General features: G+C 41.7%; 1 protein-coding gene across 1 annotated transcript; it reads right to left on the bottom strand.

Moving 5' to 3' along the window:
- Positions 1–5,045: 5,045 nt before the first annotated feature.
- Positions 5,046–26,838, bottom strand: Hrnr (hornerin). The gene is made up of 3 exons (XM_078027871.1): positions 26,701–26,838; positions 18,943–25,072; positions 5,046–5,488 (listed from the first exon to the last, which is right to left on the bottom strand). Exons 1-3 carry the CDS (start codon positions 26,836–26,838, stop codon positions 5,046–5,048), a joined length of 6,711 nt encoding a protein of 2,236 aa, XP_077883997.1.
- Positions 26,839–27,951: the final 1,113 nt, after the last annotated feature.

Genomic DNA, 27,951 nt, shown 5'->3' with positions numbered 1-27,951 from the left:
TATTTTGGGAGACTTGATGCAGAGAACAATGAACGCCAGAATCTAGGTGGCAAGTGACTGATTGGATAACATGACAAGGGCAGCTTTTGACATTCCTGGACCACTGTAGGGACTCAAGGGATGTTCAAGCTCTAGAAGTTTCTGTGCCCATGTCTCCCTTTGTTTCCTCAGATTTGTTCAGCCTGATATTGACCCAGTATCTAGGGTCCTGTGCCATGCATCATACTGCTGACATGTCTACAGCCAGAGTCAGTGTTGCCACTAGGGTTGAAAGACCCCCGTCCAATGAAAGACCCCCGTATCCCTGTCCAAGGAGAATCACACGAAACACTGGCTGCAAAAGCAAGAGGTTGGTTTATTGGGACACAGGCGCCTGCGGGTGCCCAGCAGAACCTCAGCCGGAGCTTTGGTGAACTGGCACACCGGACTTGGGGATACAAAGATTTTTATAGGGTTTGGGACAGGTTTCGCGCGCGCGGGAAGCAACAGGTTTCTTATTGGTTTGTTTAAATCTAGCATATAGGCCACCTAGGGGGTACAGGTCTGCATTCCAAAAACCACAGGTCTGCATTCTATTCTTTCTGTTCCTGCTTATCTGTTCCGGTTTATTCATTCATGCCTCAGGATGCGGGTGCTCTGTTCTTCAACCGGTTGTCCGGAGAGCATGCCTGGTGCTGGAACCTGTTTATGGCATGCCTGGTATCTTGGTTTCATATCTTGGCCTTAGGTAACTGGGCTGACTGGGCTAGGGTCTTTCAGGGTGACATGCCATTTCCCAGAAAGCAGTTTTGTAGGTAGAGAGGAAACATGGACATAAACCCCATCATCCAGAATGAACACAAACTTCTGATGTTTGTCACCACTGAGGTCAATGTGTTAAGCATTCCTTGTGTAGGCTGCCCTGGGTAGCGCTAGGAGGAATAGAGAGCAGAATCCCTTTCCTCAAGGAACTTACCACTTGGTAGTGGTGGTGGAGTGCATTCATAGAAGCAAGACAAACACATACACAGTGGTAGGGCAAACCAAAGCATGATTGGTAGCTAATGGTGGAGCCTGAGCTACAAGAACAGTGTGCTTATGGGGAAAAAAGGTGCATGTAGTTACCTTTAGGTTTGTCGACAGCTAGAACTAAGAAGGGGGAGAGAGGTGAATGCTTGCAGTTGGTGACATGACACCTCTGCTTGCACTGAACAGTGCTAAGGTGCTTCTGCATTCACAGGGAGAGGGACATCGAAGGCATAAGGAAGAAGTATATCTGGGCTTGTAATAGAAGCTGAGAATTTCAGCACTGACATCTGAAGACATAGTCACACATAACTTTTCAACAGTGAAAAGTGTCAGACCTTGGGGAGGAGGCTCAGGAAACTGAGGCGGGATTTAAACCCCTTACTGGTGGACTAGAAGATTCCTCTTTAGCTGTAATGACATCTGTTTCTTCTCCTCGACCGAGACTCTGGGGCTGAGTACTCACCAGTCACCTGAACCTGGTGCCAGTGCAGAGTCCATCACTAACAAACTGTGCCCTGTGGCCAGTTACTTTTGTCTCAGTTCAGCTCCCTTATTTGTGGCTTATAGTATTAGAGGGGAAGTGTGAGTGTCTGTAGACACCTGGTGGCAGGGTGGAGGAATTGCATTCAGTATCATCAGAAGCAAAGCCCCGTGTACATTGTTTACCTTGTTTCAGGTGTCCAAAAACCTGCCTGGGTTTGGAAGTTGTTAACGTCTAACTGGTGTCAATCTTAGGCATTCATCCTGGGAAGATGACCTTGATCCTGTTTTCTAGGTCAGGTTTTTCCAGGAATTTATCCTTGTTACTGGACCAAATGTTCACATTTGATTTAATTTTACTATTCTCACAAACTCTTCAATCAATTTTCTTTCTTGGTTTCATAGATTTTTAATCTAGAGGCAAAATTCCTCAGATCTAGGACTAACACAGTGCCTGACACATAACAGAAGTTACGGTGCTTACCAAGGTTTTTCAAGTTCTTACTATTACCTTTATTTTGTGGATGGAAAAACTGAAAACCACTCAAGGTCACTCAGCTGGTAAGGGACATGGACAGGATTTGAATCCAGACAGTTCAACTTCATAATCTGTTTTTAACTTTAAAAAAAACTGTTGACTGATTGACAGACATGTGTGTTACTTGAGGCATCTTTAAAAAGGTCTTCAAAATATACTTTCCATTGGGGAGTTTAGTTGTATGATGTTTACCATAAAACATTTTTCATTTTCTCAGAGTAGTTATAGTGTTTTTTTTTCTTTTTTAAGTTCTGGGGACCAAACCCAGTGGCTTGCACATGCTAGGCAACCACTCTAGAACTAAGCTATATCCCCAGCCTTACAGTGTTCCTAAAATGTACATATCCTACAAAGAGTTAATTAATATGTATTTATTCATTATGTTTTCATAGTCTTATTTAATGTAAGAATTAAAAGGTGCTAGAAAAGGAGCTCAATAAAAAGCATTACTTTATTTTCCTGCTTTTGTTCTGAACAAGTTTAAACATAAAACAGAAAATATGGCAGCCAAAATGCCACCTTTTTCCACAATAGTGGTTAAATAATAGGCAGTGAATCTAGGCCTATTAGCTAGAGCTTGTTCATTTTAGACCCTAGAATCATGGGGACTTACCCACCCAATCACGGTAGGCCTGGGCTGAGGCACGCTCCCTGGGGAAGGTTCAGTGAATAGGGATAGGCCCCTATCAAGGCACAGATCATCTCTGCAGTTCTCAAGTAGAAGCAGGGCAGGGCCTAGCCAAATATTTTTACAAAATCAGTTAAGTCATCCTACCATTTCAGGGGCAAAATGAAGAAAATGGCAGAGAGAGACCAGGAATGAGAAAAGATGCTCACCTCCAAAAAAGATTTTTGATATCATCTATGAACCCTCTCATCACATAGATGTAACAGAATTTGAGAGTGGGGAGGAACTTTGATAAACTAGTGTTGCAAACTGTGAGGAGACTGAACCAGGACACTAGATATCCTGATTTATGTCCAGAGCTCCATCTATATAACATTACACTGTTCCCGTCCAGGCAAAGTGAGCAGCTGTTAGGACCTGGTGGGAAGGGGAAGGAAGAGGTGAGCACCCAAGCTAGGGTGAGTTTGCCCAGTGGATAGGTGATGGGGTAACACCTTCAGCATTTCAGAGCTTCGGGTTTTAGTCAAGTCTTCTCCTAAAACACTTAATGTCAAACAAAGGACTCTTTGAAATTATCCTTTGTATTCAGGCCAGGATTTCCCACAGAAACCAAATCAATAGGATGTGTATATCTACAAAGAGATTTATTAAAAGGAACTGGCTCATGTGATTATGGAAACTGGTGTGTCCAAAATCTGTACTGGAGACCAGCAGGCTAGAGAACTAGGAGAAATAATGGTGCAGATGAAATCCGAGGGGAGTGTGTTGGAGATTCTCCTAATTCCCAGGGAGACTAGTCTTTTTGTTCTATTCAGGCTTTCAACTAATTGAATGAGGCCCATCCACACCGAGGGCAATTTGCTTTCACCTATTTCACAAATTCAAATATTAATCTCATTCAAAAACGTTTAACAGTTCACACACAAAAATTAACCATCATGTCCACCTATTCCTTCTATTGACTTTGTGAGACTGTCAGTTTTGTTTGCTGTTATTCCTTTTTTTAAATTAGTTTTATCGACTTTATTTTTTTAAATACATGACAGTGGAATGCATTACAATTCTTATTACACATATAGAATACATTTTTTTATATCTTTGTATATAGAGTATGTTCATGCCAATTCATGCCTTTATTCATGTACTTTTCTGCATTACAATTCTTATTACACAAATATACCACAGTTTTTCATATCTCTGTTTATATATAAAGTATGTTGACACCTAATTTGATTCTTCATACAGGTACTTTGGATAATGATGACCATCACATTCCACCATCCTTGCTAATCCCCTGCCCCCTCCCTTTCCCTCCCACCCTTCTTCCCTATCTAGAATTCATCTAATCCTCCCATGCTCTCCCTCCCTATCCACTATGAGTCATCCTCCTTATATCAGAGAAAACATTAGGCATTTGTTTCTTTGGTTATTGGCTAACTTCACTTAGCATTACCTTCTCCAACGCCATCCATTTACTGGAAATGTCATGATTTTATTCTCTTTTAATGCTGAGTAAAATTCCATTGTGTATGTATGCCACATTTTTTAATCCATTCATCGACGGAAGGGCGTCTAGGTTGGCTCCACAGTTTGAATGGAACCATCATTTGACTCAGCTATCCCTCTCTCAGACTATACCCAAAGGACTTAAAAACAGCATACTACAGCGACACAGTCACATCAATGTTTACAGCAGCACAATTCACAATAGCTAAACTGTTTGCTGTTATTCCTCTGAGTACCACCTACATAAATTTTGCAATACCTTTGTATTCTGAATTTAACGTTTTCTTTAAACCCATGTCAACTACTCAAAAACTTAGCCTTGTATTCAAATAATATTCGAGATTGTGGGTTTGTTTTGTTTGCTGTAGTTTTTTTTAATTTTTTTAAAAAATAAAACAGATATAAGACTAGATCATTCCTAGCCAGGCATTGTGGCACTGCACCTATAATCCCAGAAGGACTGCAAGCTCAAAAGCCAGCCTAAGCAATTTAGAGAGATCTTGTCTGTAAATAAAATATAAAAAAGGGCTGCAGATGTCTAAGTGCTTAAGCGCCCCTGGGTTCAATGGGAAGGAAGGAAAGAAAAAAAGAAGAGAAACGAAGAAAGAAAGGACAAAGAATTCTTAATCATTTTTACAAAGCGCATCCAGCACCTGCGCCCGGTTCGGGACTCCATTCATCAAGGCTGTCCAGAGCACCAAGGCGCCTGAGGCGCCACCTGGCCACCGGGGGGCGCAGTCGCCCGTGGCCTGGAGAGGACGGATGGACACGTGGAGCGCGACGGAAGACCTTTTCTACACCTAACCCCGGCAAAGGCCGGAGAAGGGCCTCCAGGGCGCTGGCCCACCAAGAGAGGTCCACGCCGGGCCAGTGTCGCATTCTCCGTTAGCCGCACTGGACGGCTGCCCGGTCGGGGCCACGCAGCACGCGAGCATCTTCCCTCAGCACCACGGCCTTTCCGTCGAAGCAGCGGAGGCCGTGCGGCTGTGGGAAGGAAGAAAGGATCCGCCCGGCAGTCTTCCTCTCATCCCCTGGGGCCCCTGGAGGCAGTGCGCACGGGACACGTGAGCAGGAGGTTCCCAGGCTTCCCGCCGGGCCGCAGGCCGCGGGGCACGTTCTCGCGCCGTGCTGGAGGAAGTAGAGAGAGCTACTTCCGGGACGCGCGCTGCCCGCAGACGGACTCCCATTGGAGCGGCCTTGAGCGAGGCGCTTCTCACTGGGCTCACTGGTGGCTCTCTGTGGGGACAGGCCGCATCTTCCATTTTCTGAAGTCATCCAAATGAAACGGGGTGGACTTCGGGACCCCGAGCCCAGGAGCGAGGTCGTTCCTGGCTGGAGGGGAGGTCAGTAGGCTGAAGCCTGGCGGAGTCTCCTGAGGGGGTTTTCGGGGGTCTCCCCGCGCCAGGCCCGAGCTCCCCGGACGGCGTTCCCACCGCGCCTCGAGGATTCTTGTGAACATTTTGGTTACGATTGCCTCAGTGATTTACCTATTTAAATAAGTTATTTCCCAAAGAAGTGTCGGAAGGTAAAAGGGTGGTATGGGAGCTTCTCCATCCGACGGAGGTGAGGGGGTCAGCGAGGCTGCTGAGGATGTGGCTCAGGGGTCGAGTGTCCCTGAATTCAATTCCCAGTGAGCCCCCCCCCCAAAAATAGTATCTGACCCATGAAAAGAGCTCGTGAGGTGCATGAGCTTAACTTACCATAGTAAGTGGACAATAAGTTCTAGGAAACACTAGCTGTATGGTCCTTCAGAAGAGGTTAGTGCTTCTAGCTATCTCTTCCAGGAAAGTTTAGAAATTTCCAAGTCCTTCCTTCCTTCTCCTTCTCCCCTCCCCCTCCCCTCCCCCTCCCCTCCCCCTCCCCTCCCCCTCCCCCTCCCCTCCCCCTCCCCTCCCCCTCCCCTCCCCCTCCCCTCCCCCTCCCCTCCCCCTCCCCTCCCCCTCCCCTCCCCCTCCCCCTCCCCCTCCCCCTCCCCCTCCCCCTCCCCCTCCCCTCCCCCTCCCCTCCCCCTCCCCCTCCCCTCCCCCTCCCCTCCCCCTCCCCTCCCCCTCCCCTCCCCCTCCCCTCCCCCTCCCCCTCCCCCTCCCCTCCCCTCCCCCTCCCCTCCCCTCCCCTCCCCTCCCCCTCCCCTCCCCTCCCCTCCCCTCCCCTCCCCCTCCCCTCCCCTCCCCTCCCCCTCCCCTCCCCTCCCCTCCCCTCCCCTCCCCCCTTTTAAATCTTTAGCCTTAATGTCCTCATTGGGTGAAGGTGGATATTCTTTATAATCCCATTCACCTATGAAAAGTCCTGTCAGTTTAATTGCTTGGGTAGTGACTAAGAGTTGTCAGCAGGGGGCCCCAGAGCACTGTGATTGTACTTGCCCTTTGGTTCCTCTAATTTTGAACACCAATCCCACATTGTGGTACAGAGTACCCGGAGATATTTGAATGCTTGATGGTGTGAACAGGAAATCTTGGCCTCAAGGAGAATTTAAGTGGTTTATTATCCTAATCTTTCTTTCATAAGATTTTACCCATTATTAGATTAATTTGTATATTCAACAAATATTTATTGGTCGTTTATTCTGTTTGAGACATCATTCAGAAATTTGAAGTACATCAGCAAATAGGACAGAGGTCTTTGCCTTTATGGAGCTTACATTCTAGCAAGCATAAATAAAGATAACAAATTAGGTAGTATGTCATAAGTGTTGAGAAAAAAAAAAAGATTAGAGTGGTTTGGTGGGCATGTTGAGATGGGTAGGTTACTGTTTTAGATAGGTTAGTTAGGATAGGCCTCAGTAGGAAGGCAAGATTTAAACTAGGATTCAAAAAGGGAATGAAGTTGGTTAAGCAGGAATCTAGAGGAAAAGTGTTCCAAATACTTTGAAAAAGTTAGAGCAGTTATATTTACCTCTTTATAGATGAAGTAATTGAAGCTCAGGGAAGTGAAGGGACTTGTTTAAGGTCTCTTATAAGGTTGTTAATAAAGCTGGTCTAGTTTTATGTTTTCATTTTTAGTACTGTGTTCATTCACCAGATAATACTACCACTCTAATTGCCAAATAGATAGAACTTTCTCGTAAACCTATACAATGCATGCCTGCTAAGTGATAACTCATGTTATCTTGGCATACTTACCCTCCATTGGGTAATACACAAACTGTGACCTTTTTTTAAAAAAAATGTAATCAGCAAATATTTATTTTGCTAAGTGCTATGGAGGGTAGAAGTGAGGCAAAGACATGGCCAATTCCCTTAAAGGTCTAATGATCTGTACATAAACATTTTTGACTTTCATCTCTTTTCTTTCATCTATTCTCACTTTTCTCAAAATAAGTCCAAAAGTTAACTTAGAATTAAGGCATGTTCTTAAACTTGGTCATCCATTCTTAGTTCCTAAATTCCTGAATTTTTTCCCAGGTTTCTTTTGCTTCCAGGCAATATCTAGTCCAAATAGTTATCCTCAAGTCACAAGTCTCTGTTACCTGTACTCTGTCTCGGACCAGTTTACCCTGTCTTGGACCAATTTATGAGACCGGCCTTGTGATTTTCTCTCTACTCCTCAATTAGCAATCTCACCTGGATTCTTAGTTCCCTTCTTAAGCTGTATTGTCATCTGTATTCTCCATTGTTGGGGTCTTTTTACTTGATTGGAGACTCTGTACTCCTCTACTTGGGAATTGTGCCCTTTACCTTCAAGCTGCCTCTTTGAGGCTGTGTAATTTCTCTCCACCTTTTGTCTCTGAGTATTCTGGAATTGTGCCATATCCCTTTCTCTTACTGCCCCCAGGTGCTGTGAGATTATGGTGCCATGTGTTAAAGTCTTGGGTTATTGCACAGGTAAAATGGCAGCAAAGGTCAGAATACTTTATTTTTAGGTAATTTATTATCTGGGAACTAGTAGTTTAGAGGAGAGGGAAGCTTGGTAATTCTAAGTAGAAGAGAATGAGGAAGGTGGGTCTGGAAGGATAAGTAAAAGGAAAGATAGGTGTAAGGCAGAGAAAAGGGTGGGAGTAAACTTAATATGGGCCAATGAGAAAATTAGCCTAAATGAAATGGAGAGGATGTGTTTGGGAATGGTGGTGGTAAGAGAATAGAGGGACAGGGCTCCCTGGAGCAGGGCCTGGAGCATCAGGTTGAGAAGTTTGCATTGTAGCATCATGAGATATTCTTAACTGGATGTTCCTGGGAATCTGACACAAGGCATAGTGACAGCGTGTCATTAGGACCTGTATATGCACCTGCATATCTTTGAGCATCTCAAATTTATTATATCCCAAAATGTCCCACAAAAAAGAAATTCCCTTGGTAATTTTGTCACAGCATCCTGTTTCTGGATATAGCCAGTATGAAAGGATATGAGCCTTCTACCTGTAACCTCCCTACTCTAGTCTCTGAGGTGGAAACCAGGTGCCTGTACAGTTGTTGTTTTGCGTTGATAGCTACACCCCCCAAAAGCTTGTGGGAAATATTTTGAGTTGTCGCAGCTAAGGGTGGGGGAGTTGGAAACCGGTACCTGGATCAACCACAGAACCATGCTGGTAGCCACAGTCCCTTTGATGGGTTTTAAGGGTTGATGGGCTTCCTCTGGACTAGCGCATGGCTAGGTCGAGCTTCCTCCTCCAGTCTGGACTGGCTTGGTGCCGGGCTTCCTCCTCCTCCGGTCTCAGAATCCTGTTTCTTACTTATTGTTTATCTTTTTATTCTCAGTCTTCTCTAGCATGAACATTGCCAGAGGGCAACAACTTAGAATGGTTTTTTATTGAATGCCCAGAATCCAGCACAGTATCAAGTGGGTATCTAATGCTCTAAAAGTGTTTTGAGGATGAATGAATGAATGCCCTAAACTAAGTTTATTTCTCCAAACCTGCTTTATTCAACCTTCCAAGTGCTTGAATTCTGTTAGTGCTAATGTCACTGGAAACTTGGAAGTAAACCTTGATGATGGTATGAGCGAGCGTAGGACCTGCCTGTTTCTGAATTTTACGTGAAGATTATATTCCTGCTGAAGATTTGTTCTGTATTCCATTATGTCAAGAGAACACAATGTACCCTGTTGCATTTTAGATGTAAAGACTGAAAACAGCTAATATAAACAGTGAGATTTAGGGAGTAAAGTCGTTGGGAGGCAAGGCCATAGGTAAATTGTAAATTATATACTTCTAAATGATACCATCATATTAGGTCTCTTTCTAAGGGGGAGAGTCACATAATGGTTAAGAGGATAGGCCCCTGGAGTTAAGACTACTAGGGTTCAAATCCTGGCTCTGTTACTTACTAGCTATATATCTTTGGGAAAGCAGCTAACTTCTCTGGTTTTCAGTTTTTTCATCTGACATAAAAGGGTAGGAACAATACCTCACAGGCTTATGTGGGGATTAATACACAAGAAGTCCATAAAGCAATACTAATACATAGTATTTGCTTAATAAATATTATTAGCTATTAGTACTTAATGGTTGCCATTTTAGGCTGCTAATCAGATAGGCAACCATGTTTCATTAGGGAATGACCTTTGCAAGGTGTGATTTGAGGATATTGGTTTGAAGGGAAGTTCAAATTTGTTGAGTGAGGACTGACTTCCTTGCAGGAGATGTCAGTTTCTACAGAGGGAGGTGCCAGGTGCAGGTGGGATTATTTTTGGTAGAATATACATGCGAATTCCCTGATTCAGTAAGGAAGTGTCAGTGTTTTCAGGCCTGCACAGAAATCTGAAAGAATTCTGCTTCTACCCTTTTATAGGAGAGGATAACCAAGTCTGAAGCCTGGAAAAATTATGAATGTTGTTATTGCCTTAACAAAGCCCTCTTCTTTCCCATCCTTTTCTTACTCTCTGTTTCTCTCTCACTCTCTGAACACAGTGGGACTTTCATTCTAAGAGTAGTGTGTTATTGAGGTAGAACACAAATATTTGGTGATTTTATCAACTGGTTAATCATAAAGAGTTACTTTTTACTCCCGTGTCCCTTTGTCATTTCAGTCAGTTGGCATTCTTGCTATCTCTTTCCTGCCAACAGAAAAAAGATGAATTTGATGGCAATTATTTTATACTTTAGAATGATTTTATTTTACTGAATATTGAGATACTTGGAAGTGAAATATTTTAAAGCTACAAAAACAACTGTGGCCAGATTTGTGTACTATGAATAAAGTCCTACTATGAATGAAGTCCTTCCCAGCCTCAGGGTGTACTCTTGAGGGTCTCAGTCCAAAGTGGGTGATCCAAGAACAAAGATGTCAGCATTCTTCCTTTTAAATTCAAAAGGCAAAGTGCAGGTGTGAGACATTAAAATTTGAAAAACAATGCTATTGGGCAGAACATTTTTTTTTCTATTCCACCTCTATCCAGAATAGGAAAAATATCACTTAAATGGGAGTGGAGGGGAGTTTAGAGAAAAAGTGGAGTGGGATGTTTGTGTGGCTGTCCTACCCCAGGCTAAGTTGAAGAGTGGTGAATGGGTACATAGCAAACCTCTCTGTAATTGTGGAGATCTCAGAACTGAGAGGACATGTGCCTCTTTTTCCTAGTGTCACCAAGATGACTGCAGGCTTTGTAGAGAGGACCTTCAGTGGTATGGAGTAGAAAATGTGGTCTTGTCATGAGTGTTAGAGAAAATTCAAAGGGCTGAGTTTCTCCCAGCCTTACAGTGGGATAAGAGAACGTCAGAAAGCACCAAAAATTATCCTTGTTCTCATCTTGGATTCTTGTGTTTCCTTTTTCACATTCTGATCTAGTCACTTTTCTAATCCTATCTTTATTTTTTTCTAATTCTATCTTTTTTAATATTTAGTTTTTAGTTGTAGTTGGACACAATATCTTTTATTTTATTTAATTATTTTTATGTGGTGCTGAGGATCAAACCCAGGGCCTCAGAAGTGCTAGGCAAGTGCTCTACTGCTGAGCCACAACCCCAGCCCCCTAATTCTATCTTTAAAAGGAGTTAAGTCTCAGTATATTGTATTTTCCTTATTGCCTAGGTCCATTTTGGATTCTATAAACTTCAGGTATCTTCCTATATGACTTGCTCTCTATTGATTCCTTCAGAGCTGTTTTCCAGAATCAAAACCAATTTCCTGAATCACAGCCATCTCTTTATTTAAGATATTTGAAATTTCTTTTATTTGCTCCCTTAGGTCATTTTATTCTGTGCCAACTTGATTTCCCAAGATTGAATATTTTACTTATCATCTGAATTTTGGCATTGTGATGGTACCCTTCAGCATTCCCTCCTTTTTGGCACAATTGTCTGTTTTATTTCCAGTCTAATACGGCCTTGTTCTTCTTCTTCTTCTTCTCCACTTTCTCTTCCTCCTCTTGCTTCTCTTCTTTTTTGTGTGTTGCTAAATCATCTTCTCTTTTCTGATTGCACATGTAGTTTTATGTCAGTGGATTACAAAGAATTTCAATAGGATTTTTAATGTAACTACCTCTTTATCTTAACTGAAATCATATTTTCCCTGAGTGATAATCCTTTCAGCAGTTTCAAGGGCAGAGTACTCATTATTCCTCCATTGTGTTATAGCATGGAAATGGTCTGAGCAAGCTTTTTTGCTTACCATTGTGATTTGTTTCAATGGCCACTCCTCCATTAATACACATACATTCCACCTTCTTTCCATCCTCATTTCCCTGCCTTGGTTAATCTCTTTGCTCTATAACTATATTCAGTGAGGACTTTGGCAGTTCTCTTCCTTTCTACCCTGGCTATTGTTATCATCCTAGAAAACTGAGCAACCATGGTGATATATCTGTATCCTTACACTTAATTTCTTACACTTAATTGATTTCTCCCTTCATTCAACTTAGCTTAGGTATTATAAGTAACGTAGAGATGATTTAAAGTATACAGGAGGATGCGTGTAGGTTATATGCAAGTACTATACCATTTTATATAAGGGACTTGAACATCTATGGATTTAGATACCTGTGATGGAGAGAGAGAGTCCTGGAACTAATTCCTCAAGGATACCAAGGGATGACTATACTCAGGTGGATGTAGCTTTGAACTAGAGATGCATGGGTTATTAAGTGGATTTGATTTCTGCACCACTGGCTCCTTCTGAGCATTTCTGGACAATGGACAAACTATAGCCATATGTGGTACCCTTAGTTATGAATAAAATCTTCTGAGTTATGCTCCTTGTTTTTAAATGCTAGCTATGTAACTATGGCAGATTGGTTAAGCTCTTGTCTCATTTCCTCATCAGTAAGATGGGGATATGGAATGATCTATCTCATAATCAAGAGGGTTTTATATATATAGTAGTGGTTGGCAACACAGTAAGCTTTATATAAATACAGATATTATAAATGCTATTATCATAAATGTACAAATTCCTCTAAGATATAAGATGCTTTTAAGTAGGATACGCATTTTAAAAACAAACCTGTTCTTTATTTTGTCTCTATTTTTTTTAGTCTGTCAATCTCCCCCCCCTCTCTGCTTCTTTCATATCTATCTAGGATTCTGTTAGTACATTTTTAATATTGTGGACCTCAATTGTAGTGCTTTGTAATTGTTGTGTCAGTGGTGGGTAAGCATGTCAAAGAAGAAGAACAAATCCAGTTGTGTAGATCATTCATTCCCCCAAGGTGGGCAGATTGGATTAAGGATGCAATGAGAGTAGCTTCTTTCTGTCAGGCACAAGGCTCTTTTTATCTAGGCACAGCTTGTAAAGTGTTTTGCTTCCCGCTCTGTCTCCTTTGGAGATGTCACAGACAATGACGGTGAATGGGCTAATCTCATTTTCTTCTTACTTCCTTCTCCACCCAGCTCTTCCCTTCACCTGCACTATTCCCTTGCACACATTCCTTTAATGACAGACAAAATATTTATAGCTACTTATTGCTTACTATTTGCTGCCTTCTAACCACATTATCTTTCTCTCATTCTTTTTAGTTCTGTTTCAAGAAATGTCCCTATGTCCTTTATTCTTTCTTAGCGTATTCCCTGCAACCCCGTTTTACTAGAAATCTGGTTTTCCTTGTATGATGCTGTTTTCCTTTTCTCTTTGTAGCCTAGTTGTTCTGAATAGGTGAAGTCAGTGTGAGCCAGTGAAATTAATTGAGAATGAGTTATTTATTTATTTATAGTTATTTGTTTATTTAATAAAAACTTTTATTTGCTCTTTTTAAAATATACATGACAATAGAGTGTATTTTGATATACACATACATGGAGTATAATTTCCCATTCTTGTGGTTGTACATGATGATGTGGAGTTACACATGGTGGTGTATTCATATATGAACATAGGAAAGTTATGTTTAATTCATTCTACTGCCTTTTCTTTCCCAATCCCCACTTGATTCCCGCTTCCCTTCATTCCCCTTTTGTCTAATCCATTGACCTTCTGTTCTCTCCCACCCTTATTGTGTGTTAGCATTCCCATATCAAAGAGAACATTTGGCCTTTGTTTTTCTGGACTTGGTTTATTTCACTTAGCATGATAGTGTCCAGTTCCATTCATTTACTGGCAAATGCCATAATTTTATTTTTCTTTATGGTTGAGTAATATTCCATTTTGTGTGTGTGTGTGTGTGTGTATGTGTGTGTGTTTGTATGTATAATTTTCTTTACCCATTTATTTGTTGAAGGGCACCTATGTTGGTTTCATAGCTTCACTGTTGTGAATTGAGCTGTTATTAAACATTGATGTAGCTGCATCAGTATGCTAATTTTAAGTCCTCTGGGTATATACTGAGGAGTGAGATAACTGGGTCAAATGGAGGTTCCATTCCAAGTTTTCTGAGGAATCTGTATATTGCTTTCCAGAGTGGTTGCACCAATTTTCAGTCCCACCAGCAATGTATGAGTTTACCTTTCTCTCCACAACCACATCAACATTTATTGTTACTTGTATTATTGATAACTGCCATTCTGACTGGAGTGAGATGGAATCTCAGTGTAGTTTTAATTTGCATTTCTCTAATTGCTAGAGATGTTGAACATTTTTTCATGTATTGGTCGATTGATTGTATTTTTCCTTCTGTGAAGTGCCTATTTAGTTCCTTTGTCCATTTATTGATTGGGTTATTTGTGGGGTTTTTTTGGTATTAAGTTTTTTGAGTTCTTTATACATGCTGGAGATTAATGCTGTATCTGAGGTGCAGGTGGCAAAGATTTTTCTCCCATTCTGTAGGCTCTGTCTTCACATTATTGATTGTTTCCTTTGCTGTGAAGAAGCTTTTTAGTTTGTTACCATCCCATTTATTGATTCTTGATTTTACTTGTGCTTTAGGAGTCTTGTTGGAAGTCAGTTCCTAAGCCAACCTGATGGAAAGTTAGGCCTACATTTTCTTCTATGAGGCACAAGGTTTCTGGTCTAATGCCTAGGTCTTTGATCCACTTTGAGTTTCGTTTTGTGTAGGGTGAGAGATAGGAGTTTAACTTCATTTTGCTACATATGGGTTTTCTGTTTTCCCGGTACCATTTTGGGGGCTGTTATTATTAAAGCTGCTATTAATATTTATGTAAAAATCTTCATGTGGACATATGTTGTCATTTTATCTAGGAATAGAATTTCTAGGTCCTATAGTAAACTGTCAACCTAAATAAAAGAAATTTTTCAAAGAATAATGTTATTTATTTCGGGGATAGCAGAGCATTGTAATAGGAATATACACACCATAGTAATCTATTGGTGTATTCAAGGAGACTGAGGCAAGGAGAACATTTTAGAGGCAAAAATGAGGAGGATTATGTAAGATATTTTGGAACAACCGTGTTTGGCCACAGGATTAATAATAAGAATGGTGCCAGTACAAGGTTGAACAGAAAGTTGCTGGGCAGATGTCCTTGTAGAAGTATTTTTTGTGGAAGGTTGTGGTCTTGGTAGAGTCTTTGTGATAGTTACTATTAGACATTTGCCTGTGAAAACCCTTTCTTCATATCCTCCTGGTTTTTCAAAAAATGTTTTTCTTCACATTTTTTTGATCCGGAGCATTATTGTTGTACATAATGGTGGGATTTGTTGTTACATATTAGAACATGCATTCAGTATAACAATATAATTTGGCCAACCTACCTCCCCAGTAATTTCTCCCCCTACTGGTTCCCTTCCTCTATTCTATTGATCTCTCTTTGCTTTTCATGTGATTACCCTCCCCCTGCCCAACTGTTCTTTCCCTTTTTCCTTTCGAACTTGAGAGAAAAGACATGATCCTTGACCTTCTGAGTTTGACTTATTTCACTTAACATAATGGTCTTAAGTTCCACCCATTTTCCTGCAAATGACTTAATTTCATATTTCTTTATGATTGAGTAAACCTCCATTGTGTTGATGGACAACTAGGCTGTTTCCATAGTTTGGCTGTTGTGAATTGTGCTGTTATACATGGTTATGCATGTATTGCTATAGTATGCTGACTTTAACTTTTTTAGGCTAAATACTGAAGGATGGTATAGGTGGGTCATGTAGTGGTTCCATGCCTAGTCTTTTGTGGAACCTGCATACTGATTTCCATAGTGTTGTAATAATTAACAGTCCCACCAACTGTATAAAAATGTTCCTTTTTCTCCACATCCTCTGCAGCATTTATTACTGTTTGTATTCTTAATGACTGCCATTCTGACTGGTATGAGATGAAACTCAGTGTAGTTTTGATTTGCATTTCCCTAATTGCTAATGATGTTTACCATTTTTCTTTATATATTTGTTGGCTAGTTGTATTTCTTCTTCTGAGAAGTGTCTGTTCAATTCATTCACTCAAAATTTTTATTTTGTGGTTCTAAGTTTTTTGAGTTCTTTATATATTATAGGTATTAATCTGTCAGAGAAGCAGCTAGCAAAGATTTTCTCCTGTTCTTTGAGTTTTCTCTTTACATCTTTGTTTCCTTTGCTTTGCAGAAACTTTTTAATTTGATGTCACCCCATTTATTAACTTTTGGCATTATTTCCTAAACTCTAGGGGTCCTATTGAGAAGGTCATTGCTTGTGCCCATATACCGGATTGTTGAGCCTACATTTTCTTCTAAGAGTTGCATTGTTTTTGGTCTAATTTTTAGGTCTTTGATCCATTTTGAGTTGATTTTTGTGCAGGGTGAGAGATAAGGGTATAGTCTCATTCTTCCACATATGGAATTTTCCCAGCACCATCTATTCAAGAGGCTGTCTTTTCTCAAGTGTATGGTTTTGGCACCTTTGTCAAGGGTCAGATGACTGGAGATGTGTGGGTTCCTCTTTGTGTATTCTATTCTGTATCATTGCTCTATGTGTCTGTTTTTATGCTAGTACCATGCAGTTTTGGTTACTATGTCTCCAGCATTGCTTTGTTTTTTTGGAATTGCTTTGGCTATTCTGGGTCTTTTATTTTTCCAAGTGAATTTTGGGAATTTTTTTTCTAGTTATGTGATGAATGTCATTGATATTTTGATAGGGATTGCACCAAATCTGTATAGTGCCTTTGGTAGTATGGCCATTTAAACAATATTAATTCTGCTTATCCATGAACATGGGAGGTCCTTCCATCTTCTTGTATCTTTTTCGATTTCTTTCTTCAATGTTCCATAGTATTGTAGAGTTCTTTTACCTCCTTGGTTAGATTTATTCCTAGGTATTTTTATTTTTCAAGCTATTATTTCTTTAAAAGCCAAACTTGGTTAACATAAGAACATAATGAGATTTCTTTCTCAGCAGATTCTTTGTTGGTATATAGGAAAGCTATTATATATTGATTTTGTAACCCTGTTTTGCTGAATTTTTATTAGCTCTAGCAGTCTTCTGGTGGATTTTTTTTTTATTATCTCTGTTTAGGATAGTGTCATCTACAAATAATACTAATTTGACTTTTTCCTTTTCTATTTTTATCCCTTTTATTTACTTCTCTTACCTAATTGTTCTGGCTAGAATTTCTAGCACTGTATTAAATAGGAGTGGTGAAAGTGGACATTTTCCCCATTTTCAAATTAAATTGTCTTATAAGATTTAAAAACTTTTCAGATAGTTTTTTGTGAAGAATAGGACTTCAGGAAATAGGTTATTCTTGTTAGTTTTTAGTTTGATCACCTATGTGAGAGAAATGGAATGAAACAAAGATGAGACAAAACTCAGTATTTGATCACCATTTATGTATTGTTAATTTTAATGTAATACAGTCATTTGAATCCAAAGACTTAAACACATTACAATCAAACCAAGGAACCATATATATAACTGTGACAGTCTTCCTTTCCAGTTGGAGTATTGATGATATTTCCCTACATGGAAAGGATAGTAAACGACAGAAGGAATTATATTTCTATCTCATAGCACCTCTAAAGTTTTCCAGTTCAGAACAACTTCACAGAAATAGGAGCCAAGATCGTTCTTGCTGACTTCAAACTAAAGCCCACATTTGGATCATTTGATCCTGAACTGATCCATCTCTGCTCTTTAAGAAATAATCTTTCTGGGCATAGAGGCCCATGCCTGTAATTCCAGCTGCTGGGGAGGCTGAGGCTGGAGAATCACAAGTTTGAGGCTGGCTTAGTGAAGACCCTATCTCAAAATAAAATTTAAAAAGTTGGGGTGGGAGGGCATTTGGGAATGTAGTTCAGTGATAGAGTGCTTGCATTGCATGTGTGAATCCCTGTGTTCAATCCCTAGTATGTTAAAACAAAATAAAACAAAACAAATCATACTCTTGCTTGTTGGCGAGGGAGAAACATTTGAAGCAACTTTTTAATGCCACTGTTTAGTACTGGTAATACCCCAAAATAGGGGTTTGGTGGTTTTGAGAAACAAAGAAGCTACCAAGGCTGCATCTTTGTTTTTGTGTTTCTGCTACTGTTCAGTGTAGGTCACACCAAAACTTAGAGTACATATTGCTTTAATAGAAAGATTTGGCTCCAGGACTAGCAATGTTTTTATACTATATAGCTTTATAAAGCTACAAGCTTTGTTTTGGAATCATTTCTAATTAAACAATGACTTCTCAAAGATACCTTAACTAAATCCCATACTCTTAAATACTTTTGCTTTATTCTGAATTTAACCCGCAACACTAATCATTTATTCAACATAATATTTCCTAACAGAGTTAGCCTAAATATCCTACATTCTTTGGAAGGAATGCATAATAAGGAAAAGAGTACATTATAGCTTTAAGAGAAAAGAATAGAAAAAGATATATCTAGTTTGAGAAAGAAATTTCATGATGAATTGCGTATGTGCAAATTTTTCATTTCTTAAATTGCTATTTGAGTTATTTTAACTTCTGTTTATTATTCATTCTTAGAATTAGCACCTCTGCTCCTGGACATATTCATAAAGTGGAGTGCTACTATTAAAACTATGAGAATTTGAACCTAAACTTCCCCCTCCATAGTTACTTACTCTTCTTCTTTGATAGCAGTAGCCACCTTGTGTATTGTCCTTATTGTATAATGGCAGTGTATTGGTAGTATTGGATCTAGGCTGTCCATAACATGGTGTAAATTGTCCAAAGGTACAACCCGAGGAACTTTCTGCTGGTCTGTAACTGCTTCTTGATTGTCCTTCATTATAATTTGAATGGTTACAATTTGATTCACACTGGTTTCCACATCTCCCTTGTGATTCATGTTGCTCATAACTAGAACACTGACTGGGTCCAGAGCTACATGATCCAGATCTAGATGAGTGACATGAGCCATACTCATATTGTTGAGAGCTAGAACACAGACCAGATCCAGAACGACATTGTCCAGAGATAGATGAGGGACAAGAACCAGACACATACGGTTTAGAACTAGAACACTGACCAGATCCAGAATAAGATTGTGCAGATATAGAGGAAGGACGTGAACCAGACCCGTATTGTTGAGAGCTACAATTCTGACCTGAGCCATATCCAAGATGGCTGTGGCTAGAATAATGACTTGGGGCAGATCTCTGCTGGCCAGAGTTAGAAGACTGATTTGAACCATACCCATGTTGACCATAGTGGGAAGATTGGCTTGAGCTGGACCAAGGTTGGTCATGGCATGATGACTGTCCTGATATTGAACCCTGTTGTCCATAGCCAGAAGTTTGATCTAAGCCAGATCTATTCTGACTAAAGCCAGAAGAACCTCCTGAACAAGATTCATGTTGACCAAAGCCAGAAAATTCTCCTGAGCCAGATCTTTGTTGCCCCAAACTGGAAGATTGACTTGATCCAGACCCATAATGAAAGCTAGAAGACTGACCTGAGCCAGAACTGGGTTGACCAAAACCAGAAGACTCTCTTGAACCAGGACCATGTTGCCTATGAATAGAAGACTGGCCAGATCCAGCTGTGTGTTGTCCATAGCTAGAAGACTGACTTAAACCAGATCTATGCTGACCATAATTGGGAGACTGTCCTGAGTTGGACCCATGTTGGCCACAGATGGATGACTGTCCTGAGTATGAGCCATGTTGTCCACTATTAGAGGACTGGCCTAAGCCAGTTCCATGGTGACTAAAGCTAGAGGATTCTCCTGAACCAGACCCTTGTCCAAAACTTGAAGACCCTCTTGAGCAAGAACTGTGGTGCCTCTGCCTAGAAGATTGTCTTGATCTAGATGTTTGTTGGCCATAGCTGGGAGACTGAGCTGAGCTGGACCCATGTTGTCCACAGCTTGATGACTGTCCTGAGTATGAGCCGTGTTGTCCACTACTAGAGGACTGGCCTAAGCCAGTTCCATGGTGATTAAAGCCAGAAGACTCTCCTGAGCCAGAACCTCGTCCAAAACTTGAAGACCCTCCTGAACCAGAACTGTGGTGCCTCTGCCTAGGAGTTTGGCTTGATCCAGATCTGTGCTGGCCACAGCTGGAAGACTGACTTAACCCAGACCCATGCTGTCCATAGCTGACAGACTGACCTGAGCTGGACCCATGTTGGCCACAGCTGGATGACTGTCCTGAGTATGAGCCATGTTGTCCACTACTAGAGGACTGACCTAAGCCAGACCCATGTTGATTAAAGCCAGAAGACTCTCCTGAGCCAGACTCTTGTCCACAAATTGAAGACCCTCCTGAACCAGAACTGTGGTGCCTCTGCCTAGAAGTTTGGCTTGATCCAGATCTGTGCTGGCCACAGCTGGAAGACTGACTTAACCCAGACCCATGCTGTCCATAGCTGACAGACTGACCTGAGCTGGACCCATGTTGGCCACAGCTGGATGACTGTCCTGAGTATGAGCCATGTTGTCCACTACTAGAGGACTGGCCTAAGCCAGTTCCATGGTGACTAAAGCCAGAAGACTCTCCTGAGCCAGAACCTCGTCCAAAACTTGAAGACCCTCTTGAACCAGAACCATGGTGCCTCTGCCTAGGAGTTTGGCTTGATCCAGATCTGTGCTGGCCACAGCTGGAAGACTGACTTAACCCAGACCCATGCTGTCCATAGCTGACAGACTGACCTGAGCTGGACCCATGTTGGCCACAGCTGGATGACTGTCCTGAGTATGAGCCATGTTGTCCACTACTAGAGGACTGGCCTAAGCCAGACCCATGTTGATTAAAGCCAGAAGACTCTCCTGAGCCAGACTCTTGTCCACAAATTGAAGACCCTCCTGAACCAGAACTGTGGTGCCTCTGCCTAGAAGTTTGGCTTGATCCAGATCTGTGGTGGCCACAGCTGGAAGACTGACTTAACCCAGACCCATGCTGTCCATAGCTGACAGACTGACCTGAGCTGGACCCATGTTGGCCACAGCTGGATGACTGTCCTGAGTATGAGCCATGTTGTCCACTACTAGAGGACTGGCCTAAGCCAGGTCCATGGTGACTAAAGCTAGAGGACTCTCTTGAACCAGACTCTTGTCCAGAAATTGAAGACCCTGCTGAACCAGAACTGTGGTGCCTCTGCCTAGAAGTTTGGCTTGATCCAGATCTGTGCTGGCCACAGCTGGAAGACTGACTTAATCCAGACCCATGCTGTCCATAGCTGACAGACTGACCTGAGCTGGACCCATGTTGGCCACAGCTGGATGACTGTCCTGAGTATGAGCCATGTTGTCCACTACTAGAGGACTGGCCTAAGCCAGTTCCATGGTGATTAAAGCTAGAGGACTCTCCTGAACCAGATCCTTGTCCAAAACTTGAAGACCGTCCTGAACCAGAACTATGATGCCTCTGCCTAGAAGTTTGGCTTGATCCAGATCTGTGGTGGCTACAGCTGGAAGACTGACTTAACCCAGACCCATGCTGTCCATAGCTGACAGACTGACCTGAGCTGGACCCATGTTGGCCACAGCTAGATGACTGTCCTGAGTATGAGCCATGTTGTCCACTACTAGAGGACTGGCCTAAGCCAGTTCCATGGTGACTAAAGCTAGAGGACTCTCTTGAACCAGACTCTTGTCCAGAAATTGAAGACCCTGCTGAACCAGAACTGTGGTGCCTCTGCCTAGAAGTTTGGCTTGATCCAGATCTGTGCTGGCTACAGCTGGAAGACTGACTTAACCCAGACCCATGCTGTCCATAGCTGACAGACTGACCTGAGCTGGACCCATGTTGGCCACAGCTGGATGACTGTCCTGAGTATGAGCCGTGTTGTTCACTACTAGAGGACTGGCCTAAGCCAGTTCCATGGTGACTAAAGCCAGAAGACTCTCCTGAGCCAGAACCTCGTCCAAAACTTGAAGACCCTGCTGAACCAGAACCATGGTGCCTCTGCCTAGGAGTTTGGCTTGATCCAGATCTGTGCTGGCCACAGCTGGAAGACTGACTTAACCCAGACCCATGCTGTCCATAGCTGACAGACTGACCTGAGCTGGACCCATGTTGGCCACAGCTGGATGACTGTCCTGAGTATGAGCCATGTTGTCCACTACTAGAGGACTGACCTAAGCCAGACCCATGTTGATTAAAGCCAGAAGACTCTCCTGAGCCAGACTCTTGTCCACAAATTGAAGACCCTCCTGAACCAGAACTTTGGTGCCTCTGCCTAGAAGTTTGGCTTGATCCAGATCTGTGCTGGCCACAGCTGGAAGACTGACTTAACCCAGACCCATGCTGTCCATAGCTGACAGACTGACCTGAGCTGGACCCATGTTGGCCACAGCTGGATGACTGTCCTGAGTATGAGCCATGTTGTCCACTGCTAGAGGACTGGCCTAAGCCAGTTCCATGGTGACTAAAGCTAGAGGACTCTCTTGAACCAGACTCTTGTCCAGAAATTGAAGACCCTGCTGAACCAGAACTGTGGTGCCTCTGCCTAGAAGTTTGGCTTGATCCAGATCTGTGCTGGCCACAGCTGGAAGACTGACTTAACCCAGACCCATGCTGTCCATAGCTGACAGACTGACCTGAGCTGGACCCATGTTGGCCACAGCTGGATGACTGTCCTGAGTATGAGCCATGTTGTCCACTACTAGAGGACTGGCCTAAGCCAGTTCCATGGTGACTAAAGCTAGAGGACTCTCCTGAACCAGATCCTTGTCCAAAACTTGAAGACTGTCCTGAACCAGAACTATGATGCCTCTGCCTAGAAGTTTGGCTTGATCCAGATCTGTGCTGGCTACAGCTGGAAGACTGACTTAACCCAGACCCATGCTGTCCATAGCTGACAGACTGACCTGAGCTGGACCCATGTTGGCCACAGCTGGATGACTGTCCTGAGTATGAGCCATGTTGTCCACTACTAGAGGACTGGCCTAAGCCAGGTCCATGGTGACTAAAGCTAGAGGACTCTCTTGAACCAGACTCTTGTCCAGAAATTGAAGACCCTGCTGAACCAGAACTGTGGTGCCTCTGCCTAGAAGTTTGGCTTGATCCAGATCTGTGGTGGCCACAGCTGGAAGACTGACTTAACCCAGACCCATGCTGTCCATAGCTGACAGACTGACCTGAGCTGGACCCATGTTGGCCACAGCTGGATGACTGTCCTGAGTATGAGCCATGTTGTCTACTACTAGAGGACTGGCCTAAGCCAGTTCCATGGTGACTAAAGCTAGAGGACACTCCTGAACCAGATCCTTGTCCAAAACTTGAAGACCGTCCTAAACCAGAACTATGATGCCTCTGCCTAGAAGTTTGGCTTGATCCAGATCTGTGCTGGCCACAGCTGGAAGATTGACTTAACCCAGACCCATGCTGTCCATAGCTGACAGACTGACCTGAGCTGGACCCATGTTGGCCACAGCTGGATGACTGTCCTGAGTATGAGCCATGTTGTCTACTACTAGAGGATTGACCTAAGCCAGACCCATGTTGATTAAAGCCAGAAGACTCTCCTGAGCCAGACTCTTGTCCACAAATTGAAGACCCTCTTGAACCAGAACTGTGGTGTCTCTGCCTAGGAGTTTGGCTTGATCCAGATCTGTGGTGGCCACAGCTGGAAGACTGACTTAACCCAGACCCATGCTGTCCATAGCTGACAGACTGACCTGAGCTGGACCCATGTTGGCCACAGTTGGGTGAGTATGAGCCATGTTGTCCACTACTAGAGGCCTGGCCTAAGCCAGTTCCATGTTGATTAAAGGCAGAAGACTTTCCAGATGCAGACTCTTGTTGAGCGGAATGAGGAGACTCACTTGACCCACAACCATGCTGACCATAACTAGCAAATTGACCTGAGGTAGACTCATGGTGTTTCTGACTAGAACATAGGCTTGAGCCACTTCCATATTTTCCATAATTAGAGGATTGGCCTGATCCAGAGCTATGTGTTTGTCTTGTAGAACTCCCCGACTGACAGCCTGAATTGGATTCATGGTATTTTTCCCTGGAAGAAATGCTGGATCCATACCCACATTGTTCATAGTCAGAAGACTCTCCAGATCCAGTCTCTAGGTGACTATGGCTAGTATGCTTTCCCAAGTGAGACCTCTCGTGACCAAAGACAGAGGACTGACCTGTGCCAGAGCCATGCTTTTGTCTTCTGTCACTTTCTGATGAATTAGTATAGCTGCTTCTGTGTTTTCTCTGAGTAGAGGACCGATAGGAGCTTGATCGATTTTTGTCACTGCTTATGGACTTGCCTGATGCAGACCTATATTCTTCATTGCTTGAGGACTGTCTTGATCCAGAACCATATTTTTGTTGTCGCCTGTATTCTGATATACCACTTGAGGTTGATCTAGGTTGCCTTTGACTAGAAGAATGACTGAAGCTAGAGCCCTGTTTTTCATATCGTGATGACTGATCTAAATCAGATCCATTTTGGTCACAACTTGATGACTTGTCTGAGCTAGATCCCTGATTTTGTTTTTCCCAACTCCTTGACTCACTTGAGCTGGATGTATGTCTTCTTTCACTAGGGGGATGACCTGAGCTTGACCTATATTTTCCATAACTGGAAGAGTCACTTGAAGTGGAATAGTATCCTTGTTCTTCACAGTTACCTGATTGAGATTCTACATTTGGTTCATGCCATCTCTGTGGAGAGGGCTGGCCTGAGCTAGACTCATTAGCATAACCAGAATGGTCATTTGAATTTGAACCGTTGTCTTGTCCTTCATAACTCCCTGAGCTGAATCCATGATGCTTCCTACCAGAGGACAGGCCTGATTTCTTATTATGTTGTTTATTCCCTAAAAATTCTTTTGGGTTGGCTCTTTCTTGCTTATTGTTTTCACTATGCTCAAAGTGGCTTGAACTTGACTCTTTCCTTTCCCCAGAGCTTTGCCAGTGCCCAGAATTAGACAAAATTCCTTGTTCCTTCAATTTTCTGGATGTGAACCTAGGCCTGTGTTTAATGTTTCCTCTGGAGCTCTTGGAATAGGAATTATTCTCTTCTGCACTTGAACTTGAATAATTGGAAGAGGATTCTTGCCATTTGTCTTTCTCTTCTTCTGTTTCACTCTGTTCCTCTTGGTGCTGGTGACTGTGATCTCTCTGCTTCGACCCTGAAGCTTGGCAGTAGTCTTTGCCAATGATTTTATTACAAGCCTTAGTCAACTTGAATATCATCAGAAGATATTCAGTAAAATCCACTTTGTTGTTGTGGTCTTGATCCAGACTTTGCATGATGATATCTACAGTGTCTGGATCATTTGGATTCTGTATAGGAACAAGGTACAGAGGGCAGCTCTGTCAGTATGGACTACACACTCAGTTAACCAACTGAAGGAAAACTGTAGAAATTTGAGTGGTTGGCATATTTAGGTGGAGCTCAACCATGTAGTCCTTTGGGCTAGATTACTCCCAAAGCGAAAGGAATATGCAATGAATAATGCAGAGAGAAATAGTTAGAAGGGGATACAACTGAAAGATGAAAGGGAACAATTATTGTTGGTAGAAGAATGGTCAAATAGAAACATTTTGGATTCCCATATTAATCATATGTGACTTTTCTTTATATGTCAAATTTAATAGTTAACTAATTAATTTATTAATTCAAGAAAGATTTATTGTATACTCTTATCTGCCTAGCATTATTTTATATGAGGAAATAAAGCAGTAAACAAGTTTGGATCTGACAAAATGAAATTTAAAGTTAAGTGGGTCAGATACACCAACTTATAATTTATTGTAATAAAATTTCTATGAGTAGTATCAGAGGGTAACCACTCAGAATCCAAGAAAAGTTAATGAGAGGATGTGTTGCCTTTTGAAGGAAGAATTAAAATAAGCCAAATGAAGGGATAGAAAGGAAGGAAGAGGGTGCAAAAGATTCTTCCAGGCAGAGGGGATGATTTGAACAAAGGGCTAGAGGTGAGAGAAGGTATGGCTCATTCAAAGAACTGAAAGGAAATCCAGATTGCTAGATTTAGAGTTTGAGGACTCAAGAGATGTGACTAGAGAGATATCAGGTCTTGTTTATAACTTTTAAGCCATGTTAAGAAGTTTAGGACTTTAGATTATGAGCAGATGGGAGCTGTTGGAGGATGTTGAGTATCAAATGTTGAGATTGGAAGTAGGAAATGGCTTGAACTAGGGAACTAAGAATAGTGATGGAGAGAAATGGGCTGTTTTAAAATCTGTAGATGAACTAGATGGAGGATGGAAGGTGGTGCTGCCTGCTGAGGATGAGGAAATGAAGAATGGCACCAGGTTTCTACCTTGGGCAAAAAGAAGGAAGAATGAGTTTAGAACGGAAGACGATGAGATTCATATCTGACACCTGGAATTTAAAACATCTAAAAAATTCCAAATAACAATATTCAGTAGGCAATTAAATTTAAGGAGTTGAAACTGAAGAGCTAAATTTAAGTTCCCAAACAACTTATTTCTAAAACTGACAATTTTAAAGTGGTGCTCATTCTTTTTAGTGATTTAGGAGTACCAATGTTCTGAATTTAGAGGCCTTATGGTACCAGAATCTTAGAAATGAGCAGTGGTCTAGACATTTCAAAATGAAAAGACAAAGGGAAGGAGATGCATGTCAACTACTTTGCAATTTTTCTGAGAACCATAGGTAGGACATTTTAATATAGGATATTACACCCATAGATAAGACATCTAAAAATCTATGTATGTTTTCTATTGTTAAGTAGGTTTATTGACTTTGGGTCATGTTATGGAAAGCATATGGTTCAACTTTTGATGGTACCTCAATCCTACCAAATCTAGTTCATTATTACCACGTAGGGTGAATTCTCTAGGATGTTTGGCATATATGACAAAAAGGCAGGAAGTAATGAAGAAGAGAACTGCTAGAAATTTCAGTCCTAGCATGGAGTTCTTACCTTCAGAATTTGGTGAAACTCATTTTCCAAGAGTTCTTTCAGCTCTGCCTTGTTTAACGTGTCACAGTCCCCATGTTGGGTGGTATATTGGTAGAAAACATCAATGACAGTGACAATGCCTTGTAGGAGTTTAGACATCTTTTTTTTTTTTTTCAAATTTAAGTTAACCTAAGGGAGGAAAAATATTATTATTATTCTTTCTTATTTAAACATATAAATAGGTCCAATTATTTTAGTAATTATCAGTCGTGATTAATTTTATCCTGTTGTAATCAAGAACTAATCCAGAATTGAGCAACTTGTTCAAGCCACGTAGCAAGAGAGTGATGAAATCAGGAATACAATCCATATCTTATTTCCCTTCCCGAATGAATGTAGGAGCAAAGACTTTCTGTTTTGGACTCTCTGCTTTTAGTAAAGAATATGAGCTTTGTTCTGGAGCTATAGAAATTCCGTGTGCCAATTCTTTCACTTACTAGTTTGTTGTGTGTGTGTGTGTGTGTGTGTGTGTGTGTGTGGTGCTGGGGATTGAACCTTGGGTCTTGTGCATATGAGGCAAGCACTCTACCAACTGAGCTATATCCCAATCACTTATTTATTTATTTATTTTTAAATAGGTCTTAGTCATCACACTTTAAGAGACAAGTCTATCATCTATATGGTGTACCTAACTACAGCTAAGGAGCTTCTGTAGCTGAACTGGACCCTTAAGACATCTAGACAAGGGAAAGTAGACATAGTGGACAATGCCAACCACAGGCCTAGGTAATAAGTAGCTGGGGTGTCTGCTATCAGATTTAGCTTTTGTTTTTATTCTTCAAGCAGTCACTGACCTTTAGGCCATACTGGTTGTTCAATGGAGAGAAAAAGCTCAGTAGTAAAAGAAACAACCAATCTAATGGATAACTAGATTCCCATGATCTTAATGAAAGATGTCAAAGAAATGAGATACTATTATATAGAGTTTAGTTGTTGCTTTATTTTCCTTCTCAATAAAGTTAACTTATACCAAAGTTCCCAATAGTATACTAAAAAGAAGACTGGTATCCAGTGCCTCTTTGCCTTAAAGTATATCCTGGGCTTTCATAATTTATAGTCCTAAGTACCCGTGAGTAGAAGAACTTAATCCCTGCTCACTTACCTAGTTCACCAGAGGAACAATAGGAGGGAGATTGAAGTAGCTTGCAGGGTGCTTCTAGTTTGGGGATAGAGGCCCTTTTATAATGAAAATAATGGTCACTTTAGGGAGGA

The sequence above is a fragment of the Ictidomys tridecemlineatus genome, chromosome 11 (genome assembly GCF_052094955.1).
Source record: "Ictidomys tridecemlineatus isolate mIctTri1 chromosome 11, mIctTri1.hap1, whole genome shotgun sequence".
Classification (NCBI taxonomy): domain Eukaryota; kingdom Metazoa; phylum Chordata; class Mammalia; order Rodentia; family Sciuridae; genus Ictidomys; species Ictidomys tridecemlineatus.
The sequence above is the reverse complement of the archived record's forward strand: the minus strand, read 5'-3'. Positions and strand labels throughout refer to the sequence as shown.